At 42.5% G+C, this 27,007-nt stretch overlaps 1 protein-coding gene across 1 annotated transcript in view; it reads left to right on the top strand.

The window, feature by feature from the left end:
* The window catches only part of gal3st4 (galactose-3-O-sulfotransferase 4), a gene marked incomplete at its 5' end in the record, with an annotated part of 42,902 nt that extends 29,135 nt beyond the window's left edge, over positions 1-13,767 (top strand). Inside the window, 4 exons of the mRNA XM_084042434.1 lie at positions 3,471-3,783; positions 8,049-8,336; positions 9,945-10,160; positions 12,909-13,767. Of these exons, the coding sequence (XP_083898560.1) occupies positions 3,471-3,783; positions 8,049-8,336; positions 9,945-10,160; positions 12,909-13,571 (1,480 nt within the window). The 3' untranslated portion in view covers positions 13,572-13,767. The remainder of the gene's footprint in view (positions 1-3,470; positions 3,784-8,048; positions 8,337-9,944; positions 10,161-12,908) is intronic.
* Between the last annotated feature and the right edge of the window lie 13,240 nt (positions 13,768-27,007).

The following is a 27,007-nucleotide window of genomic DNA, read 5'->3' as shown; positions in this document are numbered from 1 at the left end:
CTGATACCGCACCCCTAACCTAAAAGGTCTCCCCGCGGCTATGAGAGCTTGTAGTAAAACAAAACAAAAGGGGACAAAGGGACATTCTGCATGATGAGTACTTTCACTATAGGCTCTATTCACAGCAGCCATATTATGAAGACATCCACAGGTGTTACCAATGATACTGAAGGTTCAGGCGGGGCAAAAGAGGAAAGGGGACAGCCCAGGAGGTCCCCAAGACAATTCAATCACCGGTAGTAAATCTGTCCAAAGTCCCCCTCACCCCCTCCCAAACCTCAGTTCTAAGCAAAGGCCTCTCATATTCAGTGACTAATAAAGTCAATGCTTTCAACCTAAAGGTGGACACATATAAGTTCATGAGACAACTCCATTTGAAACATTTATTTTCTCCCCACCATAAGAGTGCACCATATTCCACTGAACAGACAAATGGAACCAAATGGACCCGTAAGGGTCCATTTGGTTCCATTTGTACACTCCCAGAGTTATGGGGGTCGTGGAAACCACTGTGCTACACTAAATGGAACAGAGCCTTCATTAGTATCATTGGTAACACCTGGGAAGGAAGTGATAATAATATTATCACTTCCTTCACAGGTGTTACCAATGCTATTAATGAAGCCATATTATGGGTGCTGTGCATAGAGCCTATTGGCACTTGAAATACATTTTGAAACCAATGCGATGCATTTCTACATTATGGTATTGTTCCTTTTACTTAGAGTAAAACGGATGAGAGTACTTCCTCCAGCAGTGCTTTGATGTGATGATGAGAGCTTTAGCATGATAAGATGTATGCTAATGTAATGTTATTGTTTACAGTTTATTGCTCACCCCGCAGCCTTCATTCTGCTGCAGTGTGTACATCTCATAGGGGTCTTGTCGGCGTTGTTGTTCCGCGATAACGAGACAAGAACGCGTTGATAGCAAACTAGGCCGGTGTTATTATCTGTGTGTGTGTGTGTGTGTGTGTGTGTGTGTGTGTGTGTGTGTGTGTGTGTGTGTGTGTGTGTGTGTGTGGTCCACCACAGCCTGGTTTAAAGCTGCAGTTCCGGAATGTATTTTAATGAATAAAACGTTATTTTACACTTTCTCTACCCAGGGGTCTTGTGTAGTATGTGGGACCCCTAGGATATTGATTCTCAAACCTTTTCATATCAAGGATCCCCAAATGAATATGTATTTTCCTGCAGACCCTGCATCTAAATATTTTGCTCCAGGGACCCCGATACACGATTTGTTTATTATTCATTTTGAAATAGCCGATGTATAGTGTGGCATTTAACTCATTCAGTGCCAATGAAATAAAAAAAAATATGTGCATACTGTGCCAGCATTTTTTTAATTTTCTTACCCTTTTCAAGTAGTCACAGAATATTTATCTCCAGTGTAATCGATCCCCTGATGGGTGCTAATCACTGAGGGTTGCACTGTGTGGTTTCACAAATGTCAACGAGGTCACCTTGTTGACATTAATTGTCTGCCTTTGAAAATAAGATGTCTGGGCCAGAAAATACATTGTAAAAAAAAAAGTGCTCAGGAGCCGAGATACAGCCCTTTTCAGTAATAAGTTAAACAAGAAGTGAATGGACCAGCAAATCTTCAGATAATGGTATCTTGGGTTCTGAACGTTTTTTTTTAATGTTTTTTCAAAAACACGTCAAACACGTCATTGGCACGTTGCGCCATTGCGGTGAAACACATCAATGGCACTCGATGAGTTAAGTGGTCGAACTGATTTTGATGCTATATTAAATTATTTCGCTGGCTCCACTCCACTGGCAACCGCTGCTCCAGGGGGTCCTCAGAGTTGCTACAGCTCATGCCAAAACATTTTAGACCCTTAAGCCCAGTGTCTCGCTTGGATGACCGGTAGATGTCTGGCATCTCGCGGCGGATACTCGAGTTTGAATCCCTGGGTAGGACAAAACTTAAGGAGCGTAGCTTTAATTAGTGAAATGTGTAGACTAGTAATTATTGCACCCTTCCGTTTTTTTCTTCTTCCCTGCAGGTGATTGCATGCAAAAGTGTAATAAAAGTGTAGAATGTAGTGATAATACCAGCCTTCCCTTTCCCCTGAAAGCCTCAGATTTGCACTGTTTTCAGATCAATTGTGAATAGCAGCGGGGGATAGCAAATGCCGTGTCCATGCCTCCTAACTCACTGCGTGGTTAGGCGATGGCATGCTGTTAGACTATTAATCCACGCCACTGAGTTTCATACACAGTAAAAATCCCCTGCATTTTAAGATTTATTTGGCTATTCAAAAATAGCAGATCTACAAGCTCATAGCGCGGCACCGAGTGCCGCGCTACGAGCTTGTAGATCTGCTATTTTTTGTGCAATTTGGCCGATTCTACAAATGTCTAAATCAAACAGTTTTTGGAAAACTTTCAAAAATAGCAGATCTACAAGCTCATAGCGCGGCACTCGGTGCCGCGCTATGAGCTTGTAGATCTGCTATTTTTGAATAGCCAAAGAAATCTTAAAATGACACAGACGTGTTCCCGGTCTTAAAGGGGTAATGCTGCGATTCGGAACGTAACAGCTCTATAATAGTAATCATTACTGTTTAGTGTTAACAGGGGGGTCTCTCCCCGAGTCCCTGTCTCTCCAGCTCTTTAGTAAACAGTAAACACATTTTCTGAGAGAACTCATACAGAATGCAGAATTAACACGTGAGGCCTGGACCGCTGGCATAGCGGTCCAGGCGCCACCTATAGGCTCCAAAGTAGCCTTACAGCATGTTGCGGTTTCGAGTCCCAATCCCGACGGACTTTGCGGCATGTCACTCCCCATTTCCTGTCAAACTACTATCCTGACAATAAAAAAAGCCAAACAATACATCTTTAAAAAAAGAAAAAAAAAGAAGAATTAACAAGGGAAATTAGAACTGATGAAACAAAACAAAAAATTGGTCCTCTGTTCTGATTGGATGAAATAGGCAACCCGCCTGACAATGTATTTTTTGCTTAGTAAAGAGTTGGAGAGACGTGGAGACCCCTGTTACTGTTTTAGTTTGAACCCGACTGCGAAAGCTTTCCCCACAATACGTAGTCTGGGGTTTAAACCATTAAGACCGGGAATGCATCTGTGTCATTTTAAGATGGGCTATTACAAAATAGCAGATCTACAAGCTCATAGCTCATTGCGGGGCAACGAGCTATGAGCTTGTAGATCTGCTATTTTTGAAAAATCTTGAAAATTCGTGAAAATCTTTGAATATATATATTTTTAAAGCAAACTTTTTTAACTCAAATCTTTGCTTCTGAGTGTCCCTGGAACAAAATATTTTGAGATGGGGGTCCACGGCCAAATACATATCATTTTGGGGGTCCTTGACATGAAAAAGTTTGAGAACCACTATATAACATCATTTAGAAGACATTTTGTAGAATCGGCCACAGGTCTTAATGGGTTAAGTGACTAAAATGACCCTCTCTCTCTCTCTCTCTCTGTTCATCCAGCAGCGTCCAGCCGGCGGCGGCAGCGCGGGGGTCCCTCTTCTCCTCGTCCCCCGAGGCCCAGGGCGGGGGGCTGGGCTCGTGCCGGCCGCACACCCACGTCATGTTCCTGAAGACCCACAAGACGGCCTCCAGCACCGTGCTCAACATGCTGTACCGCTTCGGCGAGGAGCGCGACCTCCGCTTCGCGCTGCCCGTGGGCTACCAGCTGGGCTACCCGCTGCCCTTCAACGCCCACCGCGTCAAGGGCTACCGCGGGCCCCGCGCCATCGAGTTCCACCTGATGGGCAACCACATGCGCTTCAACAAGCCTGAGGTGAGACCGCTCTTATTGACTTAAAGACGGGGTGCTGAGATTTTCAGTGACCCCCCCCCCCCCCCTAAAACACAATCATCAGGTATTATGGTTATACTAGGAGGAAGATTTTTTTCAAAAAAGTGTACAGAAAGTGTTAAAATTATGATTTTATGTGGACACTCCTCCAGTTCATTAAGTATACCTGGTTCTCACCTTAGCACCACCCACCTGTCCTAGTCCCTCCTCCTCCTCATGCCCACACCTGTTGTGTTATGATAATGAGCCGGAGGGTATCATTTTACTGTTTCATTAAAGTGCTGTTTTTCTATTGGCACGTTTGACCCTCAAGGTTTCAGCCTCCAGGAAGAAACTCAAAATAGTCAGAGAAGACATAAAACACCATAAAAACACCACCAGGGGGCTTAATGAAGTTCTATCAACCTCATAGACATGAAAATGAAAAACAGAAAAAGTGCAAAACCATGGCACCACTTCTTTAGAACTAGGGCTTTCTTATTGACTTAAGACTACGACTTAGCATAGCATCTCACTTGAGGTGAGATACTCCACTGACTTTTTCAATTCAGTTTAACTAAGATAGTATATGATAATATAATATAGTTCAACAATAATGTGTATACAATATACAATGGTATATAATCTCAAGAATGTTGAGATTATATACAGTATAGTGGTATAGTATAATATAGTAGCAATATAGTAGACTTAAGACTAGGGCCCAGTCTGGGGACCCCCCGAACATCATGTTGGGCCCGACCCACAGGTTGAGAACCACTGTTCTGTACCTGTGGTTTTCAAAGTGTGTGTGTGTGTGTGTGTGTGTGTGTGTGTGTGTGTGTGTGTGTGTGTGTTGGGGGGGGCTCTGGTCTGAAAGAGACATGCCCCTCCCACCACATTTGTAAGCCAATTACAGGCGAACAGCCGGGACTTCCCAGATCATGTGTGCCTAATTTGGTGGGGGAAATGAACTCATTTTCTGCAACAAACAGTGACATTTGTGGTTCTCCCCATGGGTCTGAGTGAAGTGGCTTTTCACTATGTGACGACCATGCAGTCTTATGCACAAAGGTTAAAATGTCATTTAGATGTTATTTAGACAGATGCTAGGTTCATTTGTTTACCTGCCACTCTATAGATTCAATGTAGATTATATATTTATTACATTATATTGTTTAGACCAGTGGTTCATAAACCTTTTCATGTCAAGGACCCCCAAAAAGATATGTATTTGGCCGCGGACCCCCATCTCAAATATGTTGTTCCAGGGACCCCCAGAAGCAAAGATTTGAGTTACAAATGTTCGCTTAAAAATCGATATATGTAGTCAAAGTTTGCACAAATTTTCAAAATCTTTCAAAAATAGCAGATCTACAAGCGAGTGCCGCGCTATGAGCTTGTATATCTGCTATTTTTGAATAGCCAAAGTATAAAAGGTACAAATGATTGTGATGCTATATTAACACATTTGGCTGGGGACCCCCTGGAACCCACCCAAGTACCCCTGGGGGTCCCCGGACCCCACTTTGAGAACCAATGGTTTAGACTGATGCTAGGTTTTTGGTTTACCCGTGATCCTAGTTCACTGAGGCACTGCACTGTGTCTCTGCGTTTGATTATGCGTTTACCTTACTTACTGTAAGTTGCTCTGGATAAAGAGCGTTTGCTAAATGCCTAAAGTGTAAATTGTATGCATTGTTTAGACGCCCCTCAATAGTCAATTTGTGATTAAAATATTGGGTCAATCAGTAACAAAAACATGAGCTTTTTCTTTACTTTCTTTTTTTCTTTTTATAGGCCCCACACAACCCCACATCTCTGCTTTCATATTGTTTTTCTTCATCAATAATGCAGTGGTTCTCAAAGTGGGGTCCGGGGCCGATCTACTAAATAAGTAGCCCATCTACAAGCTCACAGTGCGTCACATTGTGAGCTTGTAGATCTGCTATTTTAAAAACAAATCAATTATTTTCAACAACACAAATCTTGTATGGGGGTCCCTGGCACAAAATCTTTTCAGGCGGTCCGAAGCCAGATACACATGAATTTGGGGGTCCTTGACATGAAAACGTTTCAGAATCACTGCAATATACAAGAAAGAGAGTCAGACATTTTTTTATGTGGCCCTTTTTAAAATGCGTGTCCATAAAACGAAAAGAATAAACGAGGAAATGATTGGTGAACAAAAAAAAACAAAAAACACTTGACTGGCTGTGATGCAATGAACAGCTTTGTGCGTTTGCTGCTGGCTAGGTTTGCATAGTGTGGATTTGCATTGGATGGGCCGTGGCCATTGGTTGTCATATATGACGCGTACATGCATACCGCTGTGTGAACGCAACTCGCATGTATTTGTACAGCTCTTAACCCTGTGAACCCCGGCACGCCTATCCTGGTGGGAACAAGGTACAAATAGCCGATCTACAACTTGAGCTCGAGCTTGTAGATCGGCTATTTTTGGCGAAGAGATTGGGTGTAGAAGACGGAAAAAAAAGTGGTCTGAGTAATTCAAGTGCTTTTCTCTATGTCATTTTTTTCCCTCGGAAAGGGAGGTGATACTATTACTACAAATTGACCTCATTCCAAGCTTCGGAAAGATCCCGGGGAACCTTTCCTCGGAACCCGTAGAACCTTTCCTCGGAACCCGTAGCACATCCAGAAGTTCTGACTCTCCGAACTAATAGTTCGGGAAGCCTTTCCGAAACCAGGACATTTTCAAAACGTTGGAAGGAGCTATGTATGGGCCTTAATACTAGATCATTGGTTTTCAAAGTGGGGTCCGGGGACCCCCCGGGGGTCCTCGGGGGGGAGGTTCCATGGGGTCCCCATCAAAAGTAGTTAATATAGCGTCCCAATCATTTTAACCACTTTATCCATATTTTGGTTATTCAAAAATTGCAGATATACTGTAGATGTTCCTGGCACAAAACCTTTTCAGATGGGGGTCCGCGGCCAAATACAATTTGGGGGTCCTTGACTTTTCTCAAAGTGGTTCTCAAAAGTTTGAGAACCACTGGTCTTTTAGGGTTAATCCCTGCATTACATTCTCCAAGTTTTTTTTTCTTTTTCTTTCTTTCTTTCTTACAAAGGAACTCATTAACAAAGGAAACAAAACCTGTCCTCTGCCCTCTGTACCTGCTCAGAATAGCAGTGCTGTTTGTTTTACCACGTTAATGTTTGCACTCGGTGATCACTCATCAAGCACAATGACACCCCACGTAGGCAGTGTTGCCAGATTCTGTGAGAGAAACAAGCAACCAGGTCTAGGAAAACCAGCCCAAAAGAAGCGGCTATGCGCCACATGAGCACTTTAACATATACATCAGCTATTTGAAAATTAAAAATATTTTTTGCAGGGAAATTATAATAAGCAGATCTGGCAACCCTGCACGTAGGTGCTCCGTCAAATCTACTCAAAGAGAGGTTAGCCATCGTTGCTGTCGGCCAGAAACCTCTCATCTCCATATTCTAACTTTTTTCATAAATGAACACCCTATTTGATCATACTATACTACAGCGTCACACAAAAGCATGAAAAGTAGCAGATCTACAAGCTCAAAACGCGGCGGTGAATCTTGTAGATCTGCTGCTTTTGCTTTTTTTGAATTTGAATCCTGAAAAGTAACAGTTTTGGACTTGAGGTTTCCACCCGACAGAGAGGATATAGTGAAAGGACCAGGAGTGCGAGAATTACAGCAATTTAATAACTTTATTGTTTTGAGCTTCCATATCAGCTGTTTACACATTTTTTGAAAATGTTTGAAAATAGTTTTTCAACATGGCAATGATTATGACGATTATGCAAAATATAATTGCAATTATTTGAAATAATAGGGCATAGCAGTGGCGGCCATTTTCTGGTTCCACTCAAAATAGTCAATGCATTTTTTCCATTAACATTTCCAAAAATATTTATATCAATTCAATCAAGCCATCCAGGGTCCTGGTGAATCATGACCATAAAACGTTTTTTTCTGTATTTTTTTAATTTTATATTTAATTATATTATATACTATATTTAATAAATACCCTTTGTTTTGCCTTTTTCAAAAAAAAAAATTCACAGAATCAAACGTTTTATGGTCATGATTCACCAGGACCCTGGATGGCTTGATTCTAGGCTTAAATTAATTGATATAAATATTTTTGGAAATGTCAATGGGAAACATGCATTGACTATTTTGGAGTGGAACCACTGCTATGCCCTATTGCGACTATCATGTGACGGGCCTAACATCCATGTGCTCTACGTCGCCCCCTGCCAGGTGGAGAAGGTGATGCCGGCGGACACCTTCTACTTCTCCATCATCCGGGACCCCGTGGCGCTGGCCGAGTCCTCCTTCGCCTACTACAAGGAGGTGGCGCCCGCCTTCCGCAAGGCCAAGGGGCTGGGCGACTTCGCCGACGACCCCCGCCGCTACTACGACGCCCGCCTGCGGAACAACCACTACGCCCGCAACCTGCTGTGGTTCGACTTCGGCATGGACCACAACGCCAACTTCTCCGTGGCGCTGGCGCGCCGCGGCGAGGCGGCCGTCCGCCGGGCCTTCAAGGTAAGAGAGAGGGGCCGACGAGTATGTTTACATACTTTGTCCTAGGGTTGTCCGATATTGGCTTTTTTACCGATAACCGATATTCCGATATTGTCCAACTCTTAATTACCGATACCGATATCAACCGATACCGATATATGCGGGGATTATTGTGATTAGGGTAAGCTCAAATTTCATATCACACACACCATATACAGTAAGAACTCCTGTAACTTATTTATAAAGCAAAAAAAAAACAAAAAACATTTTTTCAAAAACCGATACTGATATTTTCCCGATATCAATTTTTATGCTAGTATCAGCCGATAATATCGGGAGGCCGATAATATCGGACATCCCTACTTTGTCCTACTTTGTGGCAGCGGTGGCCTAGTGGTTAGAGGGGCGGCCTTGATACCGGAAGGTCCCTAGTTCGATTCCCCAATTCATCACATCAATCATGAATCACCGCTGAATAGCCCTTGAGCAAGTCTTCCATGCAGGGTCTGGCTGTAAATAAGTTCCGCACTTAGTCCAACACCCTGGGTAAACAACAAACTTTGCTTTGCTTTTGCCATGATGTAACTCCAAAGTTGGGCAAGAAATCAAAAATAATTGCTCCATTGATTAGAAATTGATAATTCAAAATATGCTCCTCATTGAATTACATTGTACAGTGAAACAGTTCTCAAAGTCACTCTTTTAGCACATAGCAGATCTGCAATGTTTTGAGCTTGTAGATCTGCTATTTTTGCTATCTTTTTTATTTGAATCATGAAAAGTAACATATGGACATATGAGGTAAATGACTTAAAAGTGCAGTAAGTGATTTTTGGTTAAAATAAAAAGTGTTGAATAGCTCAATATTCATAAAGTAATCATTGTTATAGAGTGGCTTCTTCAGTAACAGAGGTCTCCCCGTCCCTCCTCTTTAGTAAGCAGAAAATGCATTTTCAGGTCGGGATAGGAATTTCATCCCATCAGGAGAACTTGATAAAAAAGTCAAATTGGACGTGATTAAACAAATGAGCAGACACAATTGGAACTGCAACACAAGCCGATAAATGATGTTTGTGGTGTTCTTTCTCCTAAGTGGATGAACATTTAATGTGTAGCCCGCCTGATTTTTGTTTACTAAAGAGCTGGAAGGATGGGAAACACTGGGGACGCCCCAGTTACTGCAGGCATTTTGGTTTGACATTTCAACAACAAAGCAATTTAATGTGCTTTACATAAAACAATACAGCAGTGATGATTACTATTATAACATAGAGCTTTACCTTTTTAACAATACATGTTTTGATTTAACCCATTAACACCGGGAAAGCGTCATTTTAGATTTTGGCTATATAGCAACATACATTTTTGCAGAAAAGGAGCTTGTACATCTGCTATTTTTGTTTTTGGATTGTTTTTGTTGGATTTGTTGGATGTTTGGATTGTATTTTGGATGTTTGTTCTCTTCTGGGGGGTCGTTGGCACAAAACCTTTTCAGATATAGGGGGTCCTTAGCCAAATACATATCATTGTGTCCTTGGCACGAAAAAGTTTGGGAACTACTGGATTTAGTAGGCATTTGTAGAATTGTCTTAATGGCTTTAACAATGATCCATCGCTCTGTGTTCCCAGCTCATCCTGGTGTCCGAGTACTTCGACCAGTCCATGGTGCTGCTCCGGCACGCCCTCTGCTGGCCGCTGGACGCCGTGGTCTCGTTCAGCCTGAACGCCCGCCAGCAGCGGCCCAGCGGCGGCATGGGGGGCGGGATGGGGGGCGTGGCCGGCTCCTGGGTGGGCAAGGCGGCCGCGGCGGCCGCCGGCGTGGCCGTGGGAGGCGGCCGCCTGCAGGTAGGCACCATTATTACGTAACCGCCCAGGTCGCCATTATTTGAGATAATTGCAATAGGCTCTATTCCATAGAGTTAAAAATAATAGAGAGGGCACCCGAAATCCCCTCCCATCCACTTGCATTGAGTTGCTCACCCAGCGCATGAAGCGAATTCACCCCTTCTTCCGGGTTGTAAAGTGTGATGGGCGTAGCCTATTTGGGGCCACTGTGATACGTTCTGCGTCACAGAAGTGACGCGTTTTACGTCACAGAGGTGCGCGGCCCCGTGCGCAAGCTTGTGCGCAAGCTCGTGAGTCAAGCCCATTGGTCGAAACCGTTTTCGCTCGTACATTGTGCTGTGGCCCCGTCCGTTTAAGCTGCAGTACCTACGAATGGCCAGCATGTCCATTTCGCTTCAATGCAACCACTGGGTTCTGGGGGCTTGCTCTATTCCCAGCAGCCATATTATGAAGACATTCACAGGTGTTACCAATGCTACTAATGAAGGCTCTGTTCCATTCTGGTCAAACAGAGTCAGGGTGCTGATATTGTGCATGTTGGCCCACTGGAAACACTGTTACACCAGTGGGTCTACAGTTGGGGTCCAGGGACCCTCATGGGCTTCCAAATTGCCCCTTACAGGTGTGTAACGCTGAGAGTGTACAAATGGAACCAAATTGGTTCCATTTGTACACTCTCAGGGGTGTACAAATGGGGGTCAAATGGGGGTCGTGGAAACCACTGTACTAGACTAAATGGAACTTCATTAGTATCATTGGTAACACCTGTGAAGGAAGTGATAATATGGCTGCTGTGCATAGAGCCTATTAGTTGGGATAATCTCAATTATTTTGTGTAATCGTAATCGTTTCCATTTGTATTTTTTAATGAATCTGTTTAAAAAGAGTGAAAATAGCCGATCTGCAAGCTCACAACGCGTTGCATCGTGATGTGTTGTGAGCTTGTAGATAGGTCATTTACACTCTTTTTTAAGATCTTTTAAAGTATAACATGATTCAATGCATGGCGTGCATTGACCATAGTAAATCATCCAATCCATGATTGGATTATTGGATTATTATTTGGATTATTGCAGATTGTCAAGGCTATTTGAGCTATTTTTGAACATTTTTTAAAGTATAAAATAATTCAATCCATGGCCTGTTCTTACCATAGTAAATCATTGTTTACAATTATTGCTACTGGACATTGCCAGTCATTTCTGTGTTTGTTTGTTTATTTATTTATACATTTAATTAAACATTTATTCATTTTATTTATTCACTCACTTCAACTGCCATTGAAATGAGCTTTTTAGTTTTTCATTGTAATTAATTAATCTATTTCAGTGGCATTGTCAATTCATATACTTCATTTAGGTTTTTTTTCTTTAGTTGCTGCCAGTGCAGAAATTTCAGGGAGGCCACGAAGGCCATAGCCGTCGTTATAGAGCGTCGCAGTTCCGCCACTTCCTGGTGCCGGAAGTAAATGCTCGATGCATTTTTCCCATTGACTTTTCCAAAAATATTTATATCAATCAATTTAAGCCTAGAATCAAGCCATCCAGGATCCTGGTGAATCATGACCATAAAACCTTTTTTTCTGTGATTTTTATTTTTATTTTATATTTAATGATATGATATACTATATTTAATAAATACCTTTGTTTTGCCGTTTTCAAAAAATTGTTTTCACAGAATCAAACGTTGTATGGTCATAATTCACCAGGATCCTGGATAGCTTGATTCTAGGCTTAAATTAATTTATATAAATATCTTTGTAAAAGTCAATGGGAAAAATGCATTGAGTATTTACTTCCTGCACCAGGAAGTGGGCGGGAACTGCAACGCTCTATTGCCCCTCAGTTTGGGCATTTTACCCCTCCAAAAATGGCATGCCCTGAGGCTACAGTGGCCTTAATGCCCCAGCTGACTGTACCACTTTCTCCTCTGTCTCTTTCTTGTCAATATGTAGACACCAGTGTCTCTTTCGTGTCATGTAGACACCAGTGTCTCTTTCTTGTCAATATGTAGACACCAGTGTCTCTTTCTTGTCAATATGTAGACACCAGTGTCTCTTTCTTGTCAATATGTAGACACCAGTGTCTCTTTCTTGTCAATATGTAGACACCAGTGTGTCTCTTTCTTGTCAATATGTAGACACCAGTGTCTCTTTCTTGTCAATATGTAGACACCAGTGTCTCTTTCTTGTCAATATGTAGACACCAGTGTCTCTTTCTTGTCAATATGTAGACACCAGTGTCTTTTGAATTCTTAAAGGAGGAGTTCACCCAAAAAATTATTTATTTTCTATCAATTGCGCACCCCATGAAGCCTTGAATACATTTATTTTGTTTTTGTCGCATTCCTAAGCCAATAATTTGATGCCCGGGTGTATTTCCGGTAGGAGACACAAATAATCTACTTTGTGTCTCCTACCGGATTCATTAGCCGGTAGAAGACAGGAATCAAATTAATAGCTTAGGAATGCGACAAAAAAACACAAATAAATCCATGGATTCAAGGCTTCATGGGGTGTGCAATTGACAGAAAATAAGTAATTTTTTGGGTGAACTACTCTTTAACCTGTAAATACCATAATGTATTTATTTCACTGCAGATAGTCTTTTAGTGGACTAAAATCTGGCATTTGGCCTTTGTGTCCTCAAAAAATGGACAACACCGAAGGCCAAGTGACCCTAAAATGACAAAATTCCAGGCCTAGTTGCTGCTATAACTGAATTGTGTGTGCTCCTATACACCTTGCAGGCCAAGGCCCCGCCCAACCTGTCCCTGACGGCGGAGCAGCGCGAGAAGCTGCGCGACTGGAACGCTCTCGACTGGCACCTCTACCGGGCCTTCAACCAGACCTTCTGGGAGGAGGTGGACCGCTTCGGACGCGCCCGCATGGACCACGAGGTGGCGCTGCTCCGCTCCCGGCGGGACGCGCTGGCCGGCGTCTGCCTCCGCGACGGCGGCCGGCCCGTGGAGGCCCACCGCATCCGGGACAAGGCCATCCGGCCCTTCCAGAGCGGCCTGGTGAAGATCCTGGGCTACGAGCTCCAGCCGGGGCTGGACAACGCCACCACGCGGGCCTGCCTGAGGATGATCCGCCCCGAGATCCAGTACAAGGACGTGCTGGACGCCAAGCTGTTCCCGCGGGCCCCGCAGGCGCCTCAGGCCCAGCCGGGCCCTCCGCTGGGGGGCCCCAACAACCAGGGACCCGTGGTGATGATGGCGGCCGGGGGAGGAGGAGTCGGGCCGTACGTCCGACAGGACTCGTCCAGGACAGGAGCGAGGCTGTCGTTTGGTGGAGGTGGAGGGGGCGGCAGGACAGCGGAGGAGGGGGAGCGGGACTGGGACGGCAGCCGGCTGGTGCGGAGCAACCGCACGTTGGCGCGGAGGGAGGCGAAGGTGGCGAGGTTGAGATAGTGTGGGTCTCTGGGGCAGGGGCTGGGCTTCAATCATGGACTAAATCAAATATCACCATCTTTTTTTTTCTTTTCTTTTTTTTTCTTTTTTACAAATACCTCAATATTGATATCGTGACGATGATATCCATTTTCTTTTAACGATTTGTTCCAAAACTACCGAAAATAGCCGAGCTACAAGCTACAAGCTTGACAATTGCTGACCTATTTAAAAAATATACAGCTTGACCCCCTTAACCACTTAAACCCCATATGGTTGACTGGAGTCCCTCAGGGCTGAATGCTAGGGTCTTTTCTGTTTTCTTTCGCAGAAAATAGCCATTCGACAAGCTCACAACGCGCTGCAACGCAACACGTTGTGAGCTTGTCGAATGGCTATTTTCTGCGAAAGCTTTCCCCAGCTTAGGAATGCAGGGGTTTTAAGTGGTTAAACCCTATACATACATAAACCCTATACTTGTCGAATGGCTATTTTCTGCGAAAGAAAACAGAAAAGACCCTAGCATTCAGCCCTGAGGGACTCCAGTCAACCATATGGGGTTCTGCTAGATCTGCATATTTTCACCGAATGTTTTGCCCCCAGAATAGAGAGGGGTTCAACTGGTTAAAACCAGGAAAACACTTAATGCCATATCAACAATTACATTGTTACAATATCCAAAATCCCAGCCGATATCTACTCTCATATCACAAAATAATATCGATATATATAACGCCCAGCCCTAGTTTGGGGTGAGCCTGTGGACAAGCCCCCCCCACACCCTGTCACTCCGCCCCAGCGCCCCGCCTACCAACCGATCTACCTGCAGTAACCTTTTCGCCTTTTAAACTCCTGGACCAATGAATACAGGACGCTTATGAGCCTCGTGCGGGATTTTTACGAGAGAGAGAGAGAGAGAGAGAGAGAGAAGAGACTCGTTCGGAGAAGAAGAAAAAAACAAAACGTCCTCTTGCACTTCCACTTTAAAACATTCTAGCTCGGCTTTTGCTCGTTTTCTTAACACTTTGGAACGTCATGTTTGTCTTTTATCTCTTATCCGTTATCTTTGATGAAGTCCTGGTTGTGTTGACACACGCTGGAGTATCGTATTTACAGGGTGTGGTTTGGGAATATATATACGCGCTGAGAGTGCTGGAGTGCTCTCTGGTCGTTCGTACATTCAAAGAGGTCAGTGCGTGGCTTTTTGAAAGTTCAGTGCACCGCCCCCTAGGTCAGTGGTTCTCAACCTGTGGGTGGCGACCCCCAGGGGACCCCCCACATGATTTTTTTTTGGGGGGTGCCCAGATGACAGTGAAGTGACAATTTAAGAACTTTTAATACCTAAGAGAAAGAAAATAAATGGAAAAAAAGACCATTGCAGCATCAAAAGTAATCAACAAACTATACTATAAAAACTGGTCAAACATTGGCCACATTGTCAAATAATATAAGAAATAGGCTATTTTCACAATATTTATCTGTGGAACCAGAGTCAAACTAAATGTAATGCCTCAACTCCCTACAATTCCAAGCGCTTGACAGGGTTGGGTGGGTCCCCAGTTCAAATATGATTATTTTGGGGGGTCCCCAGTTCAAATAGGATTATTTTGGAGGTGTCGCGGCCTGAAAAGGTTGAGAACCACTGCAATAGAGTCTAATTGTCTATAATGAGTAAACCCTCAGACCACAGGCAAAGGTGTGTTGTTACAGTACGTACTGACCGTTCCTGAACTCTTGTGCGCTATGGCGTCAACGCCGGAGCGCTCTCACGTACTCTCAGAGCGTTTTATAATTTCCAAACGCACCCCCCACAGTGAGCCGTCTCAAACAAAGCACCCACGAAGCCTTATGGCTTTCATAATGCAGGCAGTGTGCATGTTAAGTTATGTTCCTGTTTTTTTTCTTTTTTTTTTCTTATCACGCAAACATGTGAATGGAGGTAAATACACATGACATGTAGATGGGGGGGCGGGGGGGTTATTTAATTCAGAATACGTGTTCTGTTTTTTGTTTTTTTTACATTTCCTTCAAAATGTCAAACTTCTGGCTTTTCGGAAGCACCTGTAAATAATGGTACTTAGACTTAGGTACGAGCGTCAAGGCAAAACTAAAATGTCGAAATATCTAATGACCACTACACCGCGCATCGATGATGCAGGCTACAGATCCGGTCCACAACGTTTTTTTTACTACGCAGTAACTTATTAGTTCGGAGAGGAATAATTGAGCCATAGACCATGTTTTCTCTCTCCCTGCTGCAGTTACAATGCAAAGGACACACCTGGTTCTATGGGTCTTCTGACATGCTTTTTACGTTCACAATGTCCACCTTTTTCTTTAACAAAATGTCACCTGCCTTTTCACACTCGACCCCATGGAAATGACCGAAGCGGGCCGCTTTTAAAAGGTGCGCTTTCTTATTGACTGTAATGCGCATAATTAATGACCAGGGCCACTTTCTTCCCCGACCATAGACCAGTGGTTCTCAAAGTTGGTTCCAGGGACCCTCAGGGCTCCTTGAAGGGTCTGTAACTCTATGAGAGTTATGGAAGAGTTCATACAGTTGGTTCCTTGAAGGGTCTGTAACTCTTGAGAGTTATGGAGGGGTTCTTAAAGTTCTTATTCGGTCCGTTATGGCCCCGGTGAATTAGGATATTAGGTCAAACACCAGGCTAAGAGAAATTCAGAGCCTTTAGTCTGAGCTGATGTGTTAACCCATTAAAGGCTGTTTCAGACGGGGAGCGAGTGACGCGGGCGGCGGTGATCGCGCCGCGGCCATTGTTGTTTTGTCCTCCTGTGCGTCGCGGGGGGAAAAAAAAACTGCCCACAATCCAGCTCTTGCCGCTCCACGGGCGCGTGCACGAAACGAGCGCCGAGAATTTCACGGACCGCGCCCGCTTGCCTCTCCGCCCCTCGACTTCTCCGCGCGTCCCAAATAATATATTGTGCGACCCCCTCCCCCCCTTTTTATTATTTTCCTTTTCAGCAGAAAAAGCGCTCCAGGCAGCACCTTTTCCTTCATAAAAGGCAGATAGTGTGAACTGTGTGAACACACCCTCATATACTACGAGGCGAGAATTGTCTTATTATTATTGCGTCCTTTTGCAGTGCTATCAATGTGTCGGTTCTGCCTCTGCCCTCAGGTGCGGGGTACGTGTGTATTTATTTTTACTGTTATTTGGGGTTGTGAAACAATGCACTCCTCTTCCCCATAACATTTAATGTCTGACGTCCCCGCCCATCTCACTCCCGCTTAGAACGGTGGTTCTCAAAGTGTGGGTTTCGGGGGCGTTCTTGAAGGGGTTCCGGGGGGAGCTACAGTAAATGGTTAAAAGGTTGATAGTTTGGAAGCAAATGGACCCTTACGGCTCTGTCTGTGACTGCGAATGTTTACAAAAGGAACCAAATGGACCCTTAACGGGATAGTTTGGAACCAAATGGACCCTTAACGGGATAGTTTGGAACCAAATGGACCCTTACGGCTCTGTGACCCTGCATGTGTACAAAAGGAACCTTTTGTAAACCTTCAGAGTTAAGACCCGGAACGCATCTGATGTCATTTTTTGATTTGAGCTAAAAAGCATTATGCTACACTTTGGCTATTCAAAAATAGCAGATCTACAAGCACTACAAACTTTGAATATATATATATATATATTATTTTAAAGCAAACATTTTTAACTCAAATCTTTGCTTCTGGGGGTCCCTGGAACAAAATATTTTGAAATGGGGGGTCCGTGGCCAATTACTTATCATTTTGGGGGTCCTTGACATGAAGAAGTTGGAGCACCACTGGTAAAGAAACATTAAGTTTTTCAGAAAACTGTTTGTATTTAGAAGACATGTGTAGAATCGGCCTCAGGTCTTAATGGGTTAAATTGACACTGAGGATTTTTGTCACGGAGATCAAAAATAACGAAGTGGGAGTCCGTTGCCAATCACACACACACACAAAAAAAAAACATGTTTCAGAATCACTCCCGTGGGAGCGAATGGAATGTGTCCATTTCACTCTTGAGCTGTACACTCCCACTGAGCCATTCCTATAGAAACCCATCCCTCCCTCCACCCCCCAGCCAGCCGCCATGCGCTGTCGGCTGTGAAAAATGAAGTCCACATGAGTGCAAAGGAGGAGACAGTAAATCTCAGCGCAGCTGCATCTTAAATGTGACCCAGTTCCTCCGGCATGCTTCACAGAGGGCGGTGAATAAGAAGAAAGATATATAGACAAATGAGCCGTGCGTGGGTCCCGTCACGTTCCATAGTACAGGTGCTTTGTGTAGAAGTCGTTTTAATCACTTTGAACCCAGTGGTGGAAGAAGTACTCGGATTAAAGTTAAAAAGTAGCAGTACCACGATGGAGAAATAATGTTACAAGTCAAAGTCCTGTATTAAACGTAAAAAGGTGTACGTGAGTAAAATTACAAAACTATTGGCATCAATCTATACATAAAGGAAACGTATTCATTGTGCAGAATGTCCCATTTCACAAAAACGTTTTCCAAATGTGTCAAAATCTTTCAAATACACCAGATCTACAAGCTAACAACACAACGTTTTCAAATAATTGCAGTGGAGTAAACAGTACAGTATTTGCCTCTGAGATGTAGTGTAGTAGAAGTACAAGGTATAAAACAAATGGAAATACTCAAGGAAAGTAAAAGCACCTCAGAATTGTGCTTAAGTACAGTACTTGAGTAAATGTACTTAGTTACTTGCCACCACTGCTTGGTTGTAGGTCAAACGGGCAAAAAAAAGCCTTCTATTTTTGAGGAGTTTGGATAATATTTCAGCTATAATAACATGTCCAAAGCAGGGACCACGGGGTTAATGTGGTTAACGCCAGTCCATCACTAATTTCGAAATTGTGACTCAATATCTGGTATACGTGTGACATCATATCTCACGGTCTTGCATAAACCAGAAATATGTGTCCTGTTCGGCTCGGAATGTTGTCTTTGCACGCTTTCTCGCACACATGTGACGGTATGCATATATGGTTGCTGTCAGGCAGAAACCTCTTATCTCACAAAAGCATCAAAAGTAGCAGATTGAGCTTGTAGATCTGCTACTTTCGATGCCGTTGAATTTGAATCCTGATAAGCAGTGGTGGAAAAAGTACTTAGGTGAAAGTATCAATACTGTGAAATGGAAATGCTCTGTTACAAGAAACAGTCCGGAATTCAAAATGGACTTGAGTAAAGGTACAAAAGTATTGTCATCAAAATGTACTTAAAGTACCAAAAGTAAAAGTACTCGTTATGCCGAATGTCCCATTTCAAGTTTTCAAATGTACAACAATCTTTTGAAAATAGCCGATCTACAAGCTCACAATGCGTCGCGATGCGACGCATTGTGAGCTTGTAGATCGGCTATTTTCAAATGGCCGAAATGTATGTAAGGCTAAAGTGGTTAATGTATGTTTTGTAATAATAATCAAAATCTACAAAGTAACTAGTAGTGGAGTAAAAGTACAATATTTGGATCCGAGATGTTGTGGAGTAGAAGTAAAAGTATCGGAAATTGGAAATACTCAAGTAAAGTACAAATACCTCAAAATTGTACCCAAGTACAAGTACTTAATTACTTTCCACCACTGCTGAAAAGTAACAGTTTGGGACATACGAGGTTTCCGTCCGGGACAGATATACAGTAAAGCCCTTGTGAAAAAGTCATGTGTGCATACCTTCTTACAGTACAGTCCCACTGTCATTGTATGCACACACACACACACACACACACACACACACTTGCGCACGTGTGTTCGTGTGCAAATTTGCAACACTTGCGACAGACAGTGCCTTTGTTGGCGCTGGAACACGCGGCGCTACACGTAGCAGCTCTGTCACATTTGACAGCGCGAGTCTCGTCTTGCATGGGGGCTGTCTTGTTCCAAACGCTCTCTTTGCTGTCACACTCCAGCGAGCTGCCAGTCAGTCAACAGTAGTAGCTATAGCCAGACAGCCTGGGGGATTGTGTGACAAAGGGCTTGGCCGACGCGGACAGTGGTGTGGAAAAAGTACTCACATTTCTGTCTTCAGTCAAAGTATCAATACTGCAATGTGGAAATAAAATACTCTGTTTCAAGTAAAAGTCCGAAATTCTAAATTTACGCAAGTAAGAGTACAAAAGCATTGGTAACAAAATTGATACCAAACGTAGAACGTACTCATGCAGAATTGGATACAAATCTTTTGAAAATAGCAGATCTACAAGCTTACAATGCGTCGCATATACTGTAGGCTTTTTTCAAATGGCCAAAATGTAGATAGGGCTGAAGTGGTTAATGTATGTTTTGTAATAACAATCAAAATCTATAAAGTAACTAGTAACTAAAGTTTTCAAATAATTGTAGTGTAAAAGTACAATATTTGCCTCCGAAAGCCTTGCAAAAAATAAGAGGTTTCTATTCCCCCCCCCTACTACCTCTATCCTATCCTATGCTATCCTATCCTATCCCATCCGGAACCATTCTAAAGTAAGTTGTTGGAGTGGAGTGCATACACCAGTCTGGTGATCTGGACAGTTTCAGCCCCTGCTCTGCAAGACAGAGAGAGCCATGATTACCAAGCCACCTGCTGGTTTGTGGGCGGAATGACACGAGAAGTGAACAGTGAAACTGGAAACATTGTGTTGCATAAGTCTTGTTAAAGATGCTGCGCAAGGGATATGTTTTTGGTTTGAAATCAAAAGGTTGTATCTCTATGTTCTGGTAGTAATTGCTATACTGTTTGTTCAGTAACAGGGGTCTCCTCATCTCTCCGTCTCTTTAGTAAACAGTAAATACATGTTCAGGTGGGGATACCGATTTTATCCAATCAGAAGCAGAGAACCGCACAAAGATAATTTGTCAGCTTCAATTTTATATTCAGTTTATGTTTCTTTCATCGCTTTCAATTTGACTTTTTGTTTCCTGTGCCTCGTAGGAGTTCTCTCTCCTGACTGGATACAATTTGTATCCTGACATAAATGTATTTTCTGTTTACTAAATAGCTGGAGAGACGCGGAGAGACCCCTGTTTACGGAACAGACACTCAACCATTACTATCGTAACGCACGTTTTAACAAAAACACCCCCGTTTAATTATGATGCCGGAGGTTTTGATAACAACACGTTGTCTGGTGGGCCGTGATTCCGAAAAGTGGGCTACGAGCAGAACCACTTAAATAAGGGAATGTGCATCATCATTATGCAGAATATTGGATCATCGTCACATAGTGAAGAATTAGTTAGTTGAAAACAGCTGCGTGTCATGTCACTTCTCTGCTGCTTTCAGAGTGTCTGGAAATGAATTTACTGTAAGTCCACGTGAGCAAAACCGGAACTGAAACACTACCAAACTGTCTCTGATGAAAATACTGTAGTACAGTAGTGAAAGGAAATGTCTTTGCTACAGCAATATAATGTTGTATTGGCAGTGCACTAAGGCACCTTTCAAATGGATCCTAGCGAATATGTAATGCAACTTTTTCATGTCAAGGACCCCTACATTGACCCCTATATATATATATATATATACACACATTTGGCCGCAGGTCCCCCATCTGAAAATGTGTTGTGCCAGGGACCCTCAGAAAAATCCAAAATTATTTAAAAAAATTCAAACACTAAATATTCTCAAAAATGTTCAAAAATTGCAGATGTACAAGCTCGCAGCTTATTGAGAACCACTGTTCTAAGTTTTCTGAAAAATCTAAAATGACACTTTTGATGCCTTCCCGGTTTTTAATGGGTTCAAATGGCTGACGTAATGTTATTTTGTCTGATCGGCGGCTATTAGCCGGTGATAAAGATGTTCTGTTCCTACCGTCACAGACCGTGTCATTGTGAATGGTTTCATCTTACACACGTTTTGGCCCCTGGAGGGTTTCAGGTTTCCTGTGTGGATGGAGAATCTCTCCATCCACACAGGAATCTCTCATCTTCTAAGTGACCCCGCTTTGGCTTCTATTAAGTAAGACCCTTCCTTGTTCAGACCCACACAGAGATTTGCCCGTTTTTCAAGTAATATTTTGAGGTATTTTTTACTTTACTGGAGTATTTCCAATTTTCGATGCTTTTACTTTTCCACTACAATTATTTGAAAACTTTAGTTACTTGTTACTTTGCAGATATAAATTATTATATTATAAAACATACATAAACCACTTCAGCCCTATTTTATACCTAGGCTATTTGAAAATAGCCGATCTACAAGCTCACAACGCGTCGCATCGCGACACGTTGTGAGCTTGTAGATCGGCTATTTTCAGAACACTTTTGCACTTTTACTTCAGGTACTTTTAAGTATATTTTGATGCCGATACTTTTGTACTTTTACTCGAGTAACATTTTGAACACAGGCCTTTTCCTTGTAACAGAGTATTTCTACATTGCAGTATTGGTACTTTTACTTAAGTCAAACATTGGAGTACCTTTCCCACCCCTGCTCGTACGCTCCGAGACAATTTATTCAACAACCTTTTGAAACGTCATTGAATAAATTGTCTTGGAGCACATGAGTGTGCAGGCTTTTATCTCTTTCTCTCTATGACCACCTAAACCCCCTCAGCTCCTCAAAGAAGTGACGTGCGTATTCCGCTAGGCTTTTGAAACAGGATTTGTGTGAAATTCGTCATCGTTTAAAAATAGTTTGTCAGAGGCGGTTAGACTTGCCCTTGCTTAATTGGCAGAGCACAAAGAAGTGTGCCGACTCTATTCGGTTTTATGCTGATGTACGGTTTGCCCCGCACCTGATTAGCAGAGTGGATGTGCAGTCAGCGCCTGCTCTACTTTTAGACATTTGTGTCAATGATCACATAAGCACAGAAAATGGCTGATTCTCTCTCTTAACGCATTAAGAAAAACTGTTTTCAGACAAACGTATGTTGCTACATCAGTGGCTCTCAAACTTTTTCATGTCAAGGACCGGCCTATATACAGTATTTGTCTGCCGACCCCCATCTGAAAATATTTGAGGTGGGGGACCCCCAGAAACAAAGATTTGAGTAAAAAATGGTCGCTTTGTAAAATGTATATTCATAAGATTTGCACACATTTTCACAATTTTTCAAAAATAGCAGATCTACAAGCTTGTAGATCTGCTATTTTTGAATAGCCAAAGTATAAAATGGCACAGACGCTTTCCCGGTTTTAATGGGTTTAAATGAGGTTGTCGTTTTGATTATTAAGCTCCCAATACTCCTCTGCTGTGAATCAGTTATTAGTCATATCATATCTGTGAGAATGTTGGTCGGGCAGCCTGCAGTGGAGCCCGCATCGATTTTCCTCAACTGCATAATTTATTTAGTTTTGACGTTTCTTTTTAACCCATTAAGACCGGGAACGCATCTGTGTTTTTCTATTCACAGATGCGTAGCAGATCTACAAGCTCATAGCGCGGGCCCGAGTGCCCCGCTATGAGCTTGTAGATTTGCTACTTTTTGAAAAATCGTGATCATTTGTGCAAATCGTATATATAAATATATATATTTTTAAAGCGAACATTTGTAAAATATGTTGTTCCAGGGACCCCCCAGAAGCAAATATTTGAGTCACAAATCGCTTTAAAAAATATCTTTTCAAAGATTTGCACGCATTTTCACAATTTTTCAAAAATAGCAGATCTACAAGCTCGTAGCGCGGCACCGAGTGCCGCCTACGAGCTTGTATATCTGCTATTTTTGAATAGCCCAAAGAAATCTTAAAATGACACAGATGCGTTCCCGGGTCTCAATGGGTTAAATGTCACCGTGTAGCTTGACAAAGCCTCCGTAAGACAATTCAGGTTCCATTTTTAATAAGGTCAGTTTTCTTCAGCCGGGCGTGTGACATTTAATATCTTGTGTGCGTGTGCGTGTGCGTGTGCGTGTGCGTGCGCGTGCGCGTGTGCGTGTGTGTGTGTGTGTGCGTGCGTGCATGCGTTCTGCCTGGGAGTGCAGCCAGGCTTGTTTAGACAGACGGATGAAGAATTCTGCAGCAGCAGGTCCATTTATTTACTTTAATGAACGACTTAAACCCTATATACTTTATTGACCGGGGGCTCCCTCAGGGGTCTATGCTATTACTTGGTCCTCTCCTTTTTGCCCCCTATACAAGTTCTCAGAGTTTTTTTTTTTCGTTTTAATTTCAAGGACCCCCCCCCCCCCCCCCATAACTCTGAGAGTGTACAGATGGAACTAAAAAAAAAATAAAAAAATTAAACCATATCCATATTTGGAACGTCCTTCAACGAAGTGTGAATGAGGCTTCGGTGCTGACCTCGAGTTGGACTACAGACTGCTCTGAATCAGGGGAAATTCCGACCGCTGTTATTCGTGTCTTGCGTTCGGTTTCTTCTCATTGTGGTCTGAACTAGGCTTAATCCATCAAGACTGGCATCTGTGTCATTTTAAGATTTCTTAGGCTATTAAAACATAGCAGATATACAAGCTCATAGCGTGACAGAGTGCTTGTAGATCTGCTATTTTTGAAAAATCGTAAAAATGTGTGCAAATCTTGAATATGTATTTTTCAAAGCGAACATTTGTAAAACATTTTGTTCCAGGGATCTCCAGAAGATTTGATTTAAAAATGTTTTGATTTAAGAAAATCTATGTATTAAAAGATTTGCATAAATGTTCAAGATTTGTCCCAAAAAAAATCAGATTTACAAGCTCATAGCGCGACACTTGGTGCCGCGCTATGAGCTTGTAGATCTGCTATTTTTGAATAGCTCCAAGTTGTTTATAGCTAAAAATCTAAAATGACACAGTATGCGTTCCCGCATTGAATGGGTTAAAGTAAAGACAAAGACAAACATTGGGGGGGGGTTGACGATGGTGAATGTTTTAAGACAGATTTTTTTTTTTTGTGTTCTGATGATCGTACCGTAAATCTGTGTGAGAGTCTTGGTTGCGTTTCACGTCAAGCACAGCAGTAACAGTGCTCCACCTCTTCTCCATTCTTGCGTTGCTTTCAATTATTGAGACTTGACTTGTGAACTCGAAATGTTAACACTATAATCTCACACTTTAAAGCCACAATCCGCACTTTTTATTATGTCTGACCGACCTCGGGGGGATTCGAACGAAATGTCTCCCCACTCGTCCAAGAGCCCAATCCCTGTGCTCATCCAAGGGGGAGATGTTACGCTTATAAGCCTCGGGCAGGGTTTACTTGTCAACATCAGGGTCTAAATGGTAGAGTAGGGCGATCACCTACAAACAACTGCACACGTGTACTACAGTAGTTATATCGTATTCACATACCGTAGAGCTTAGTTAAAATAATGTTTTATTCATTGCAATAAGTTCCCGGATTGCAGTTTTTTTAATAGTCAGTGTTTGTAGATTTCTGGCTTCTCTGGCCCGCCACCACTTTGTGAATTACAGGTGAAACACGTCCATTTCAAACTACATTCTTTTTTTCTTTCTATGCCTTAGGATGCAGTCACGTTTCGGACCAGGGCTTTAAAACGACCTCTTTTTTTTTTGGTTTGGTTTTGTTCTGTATTTATTGTTGCGATCTGCATTTGTACATATTGTATTTATTATTGTAGGTATACTTATGGATAATCTCATTTGGAGATGGTGGGTTTTGATGCCAGGGTTTGGGGGGTGGGGATGGTTTTGAGGGGGCCCGTGTACGACTGGAATGCACTGTGCATTGTTGTTATCGAGAAAGACTTGTGTTTTCGGCGCACAGCGTGAAATCCTGAGTGATTATTTGACTGAGAGTGAACAAATGGAACCTAATAGACCTCTAAAAGGTCCATTTGGTTCCATTTGGAGTTAAATGAACACTCCGAATTTGACTACATACACATATCTTCATATCGAAAAATCCATTTCACGTTATTGAACGTGGGCAATGCAAATAAAACATAATTTGCATTAACTAGTCCCCATTAACCCATTAAGACCTGGAACGCATCTTTGTCACTTAAGATTTATTTGGCTATTCAAAAATAGCAGATCTACAAGCTCATAGCGCGGCACCGAGTGCCGCGCTATGAGCTTGTAGATGCTATTTTTTTTTTTTTTTTCCAAAAAACTGTTAGGATTTTAGAAAACATTTTTTTAAGCGGCCTCAGGTCTTAATGGGTTACGGTATTTTGTGTGTGAAATGAAGGGGTTAAATCAAACAGATTACACTCCTAAACATATCTGTCCGAAACCTTGTATTTCCATTATTTAAACTTTTCAGTTTTTTGTTTTGTTTGTTTAGGTAAATGTTATGTCATTTAATATTTGAATGCCCTACATCTTTGTACAACTACTCCATTGGATCCACAACTACATGCAATCCATTGGAACACAGGTTTTTGCCATTTCCTGAAGAGTAACGTTTTTTGGACATACAAGGTTTCTACCCGACAGTGACGATATTCACTAATGTCTCACACACACAAACACACACACACACACACACACACACACACACACTCCCTGCTTACACAATATGAAAACAACGACTGCGCTTAACGTCCATGCACATTTTAACTGACTATACCGTTCAGTTATCTTTGATTTGATGTGTTTTATTTTTCTATTAGTTTGTCCAAAAAAACAAAGAACACTTGATTGACTCTGGTACTGTGACAGTATTGTTTGTGGCTCTTTACGATTTTCACTTTTTTGACATTTGGGGGTCTCCAGCATAAAGTGTACGAATGATACATAATTGAAAATAAAAATGTTTGTCATGTGTGTACGTTGTTAAGACTTCAAGTTTTTTTTTTTAATTCTCAGTTTATTTCCATCAAATGTAACCATATTTAAGCTATTAAGACCGGGAACACATCTGTTCAAGATTGTTCAAAAATAGCAGATCTACAAGCTCATAGTGCGGCACTTGGTGCTCTGCTATTTTTGAAAAGCCAAAGTATGAAATAATCGTTATAGCTAAAATCTAAAATGACACAGTTGCGTTCCCGAATTGAATGGGTTAACCCATTAAGACCAGGAACGAATCTGTGTAATTTTAAGAATTATTTAGGGCACTCATGCCGCGCTATGAGCTTGTAGATCTGTTATTTTTGAATAGCCAAAGTATAGAATAATGGTTATAGCTAAAATCTAAAATGTCACAGATGAATGGGTTAACTAAATTAGGCTATGACGTTAAAACCCCAATATGCTTCTGTCACCCTGGGCAAGACCTGGGATGTTGGTTGTCTAAGTTGACAACCGGAAATGGTTGCATTTGGCGGAAGTACAGCCCAAGGAAATGACGTTGATGCTTCACAAATCTGTTAACATTCTCCGTCAATGAAACGAGTGTTGTGATTGGTCAAAAAATATCATTTCCGGGGGAAACGGAAATCCTGTCCACTCGACTTCCTAGACACTCGCTGCTTTAGGTCGTGACCAGGCTCTTCTTTTCGCAGATAAGTGAGGCTGGGACCGAGGTTATGCTTCTGTTGGTAATCACTCTCGTTTTGAGCGACTTGCCAGCACACAGTCACAGGTGTGTGCCAGTCACAGGTGAGGTGTGT

The sequence above is a fragment of the Gymnoscopelus microlampas genome (assembly GCF_963454915.1).
Source record: "Gymnoscopelus microlampas genome assembly, chromosome: 19".
NCBI lineage: Eukaryota > Metazoa > Chordata > Actinopteri > Myctophiformes > Myctophidae > Gymnoscopelus > Gymnoscopelus microlampas.
Note: the sequence above shows the minus strand (reverse complement) of the source record. Positions and strands in the feature narration are given on the sequence as shown.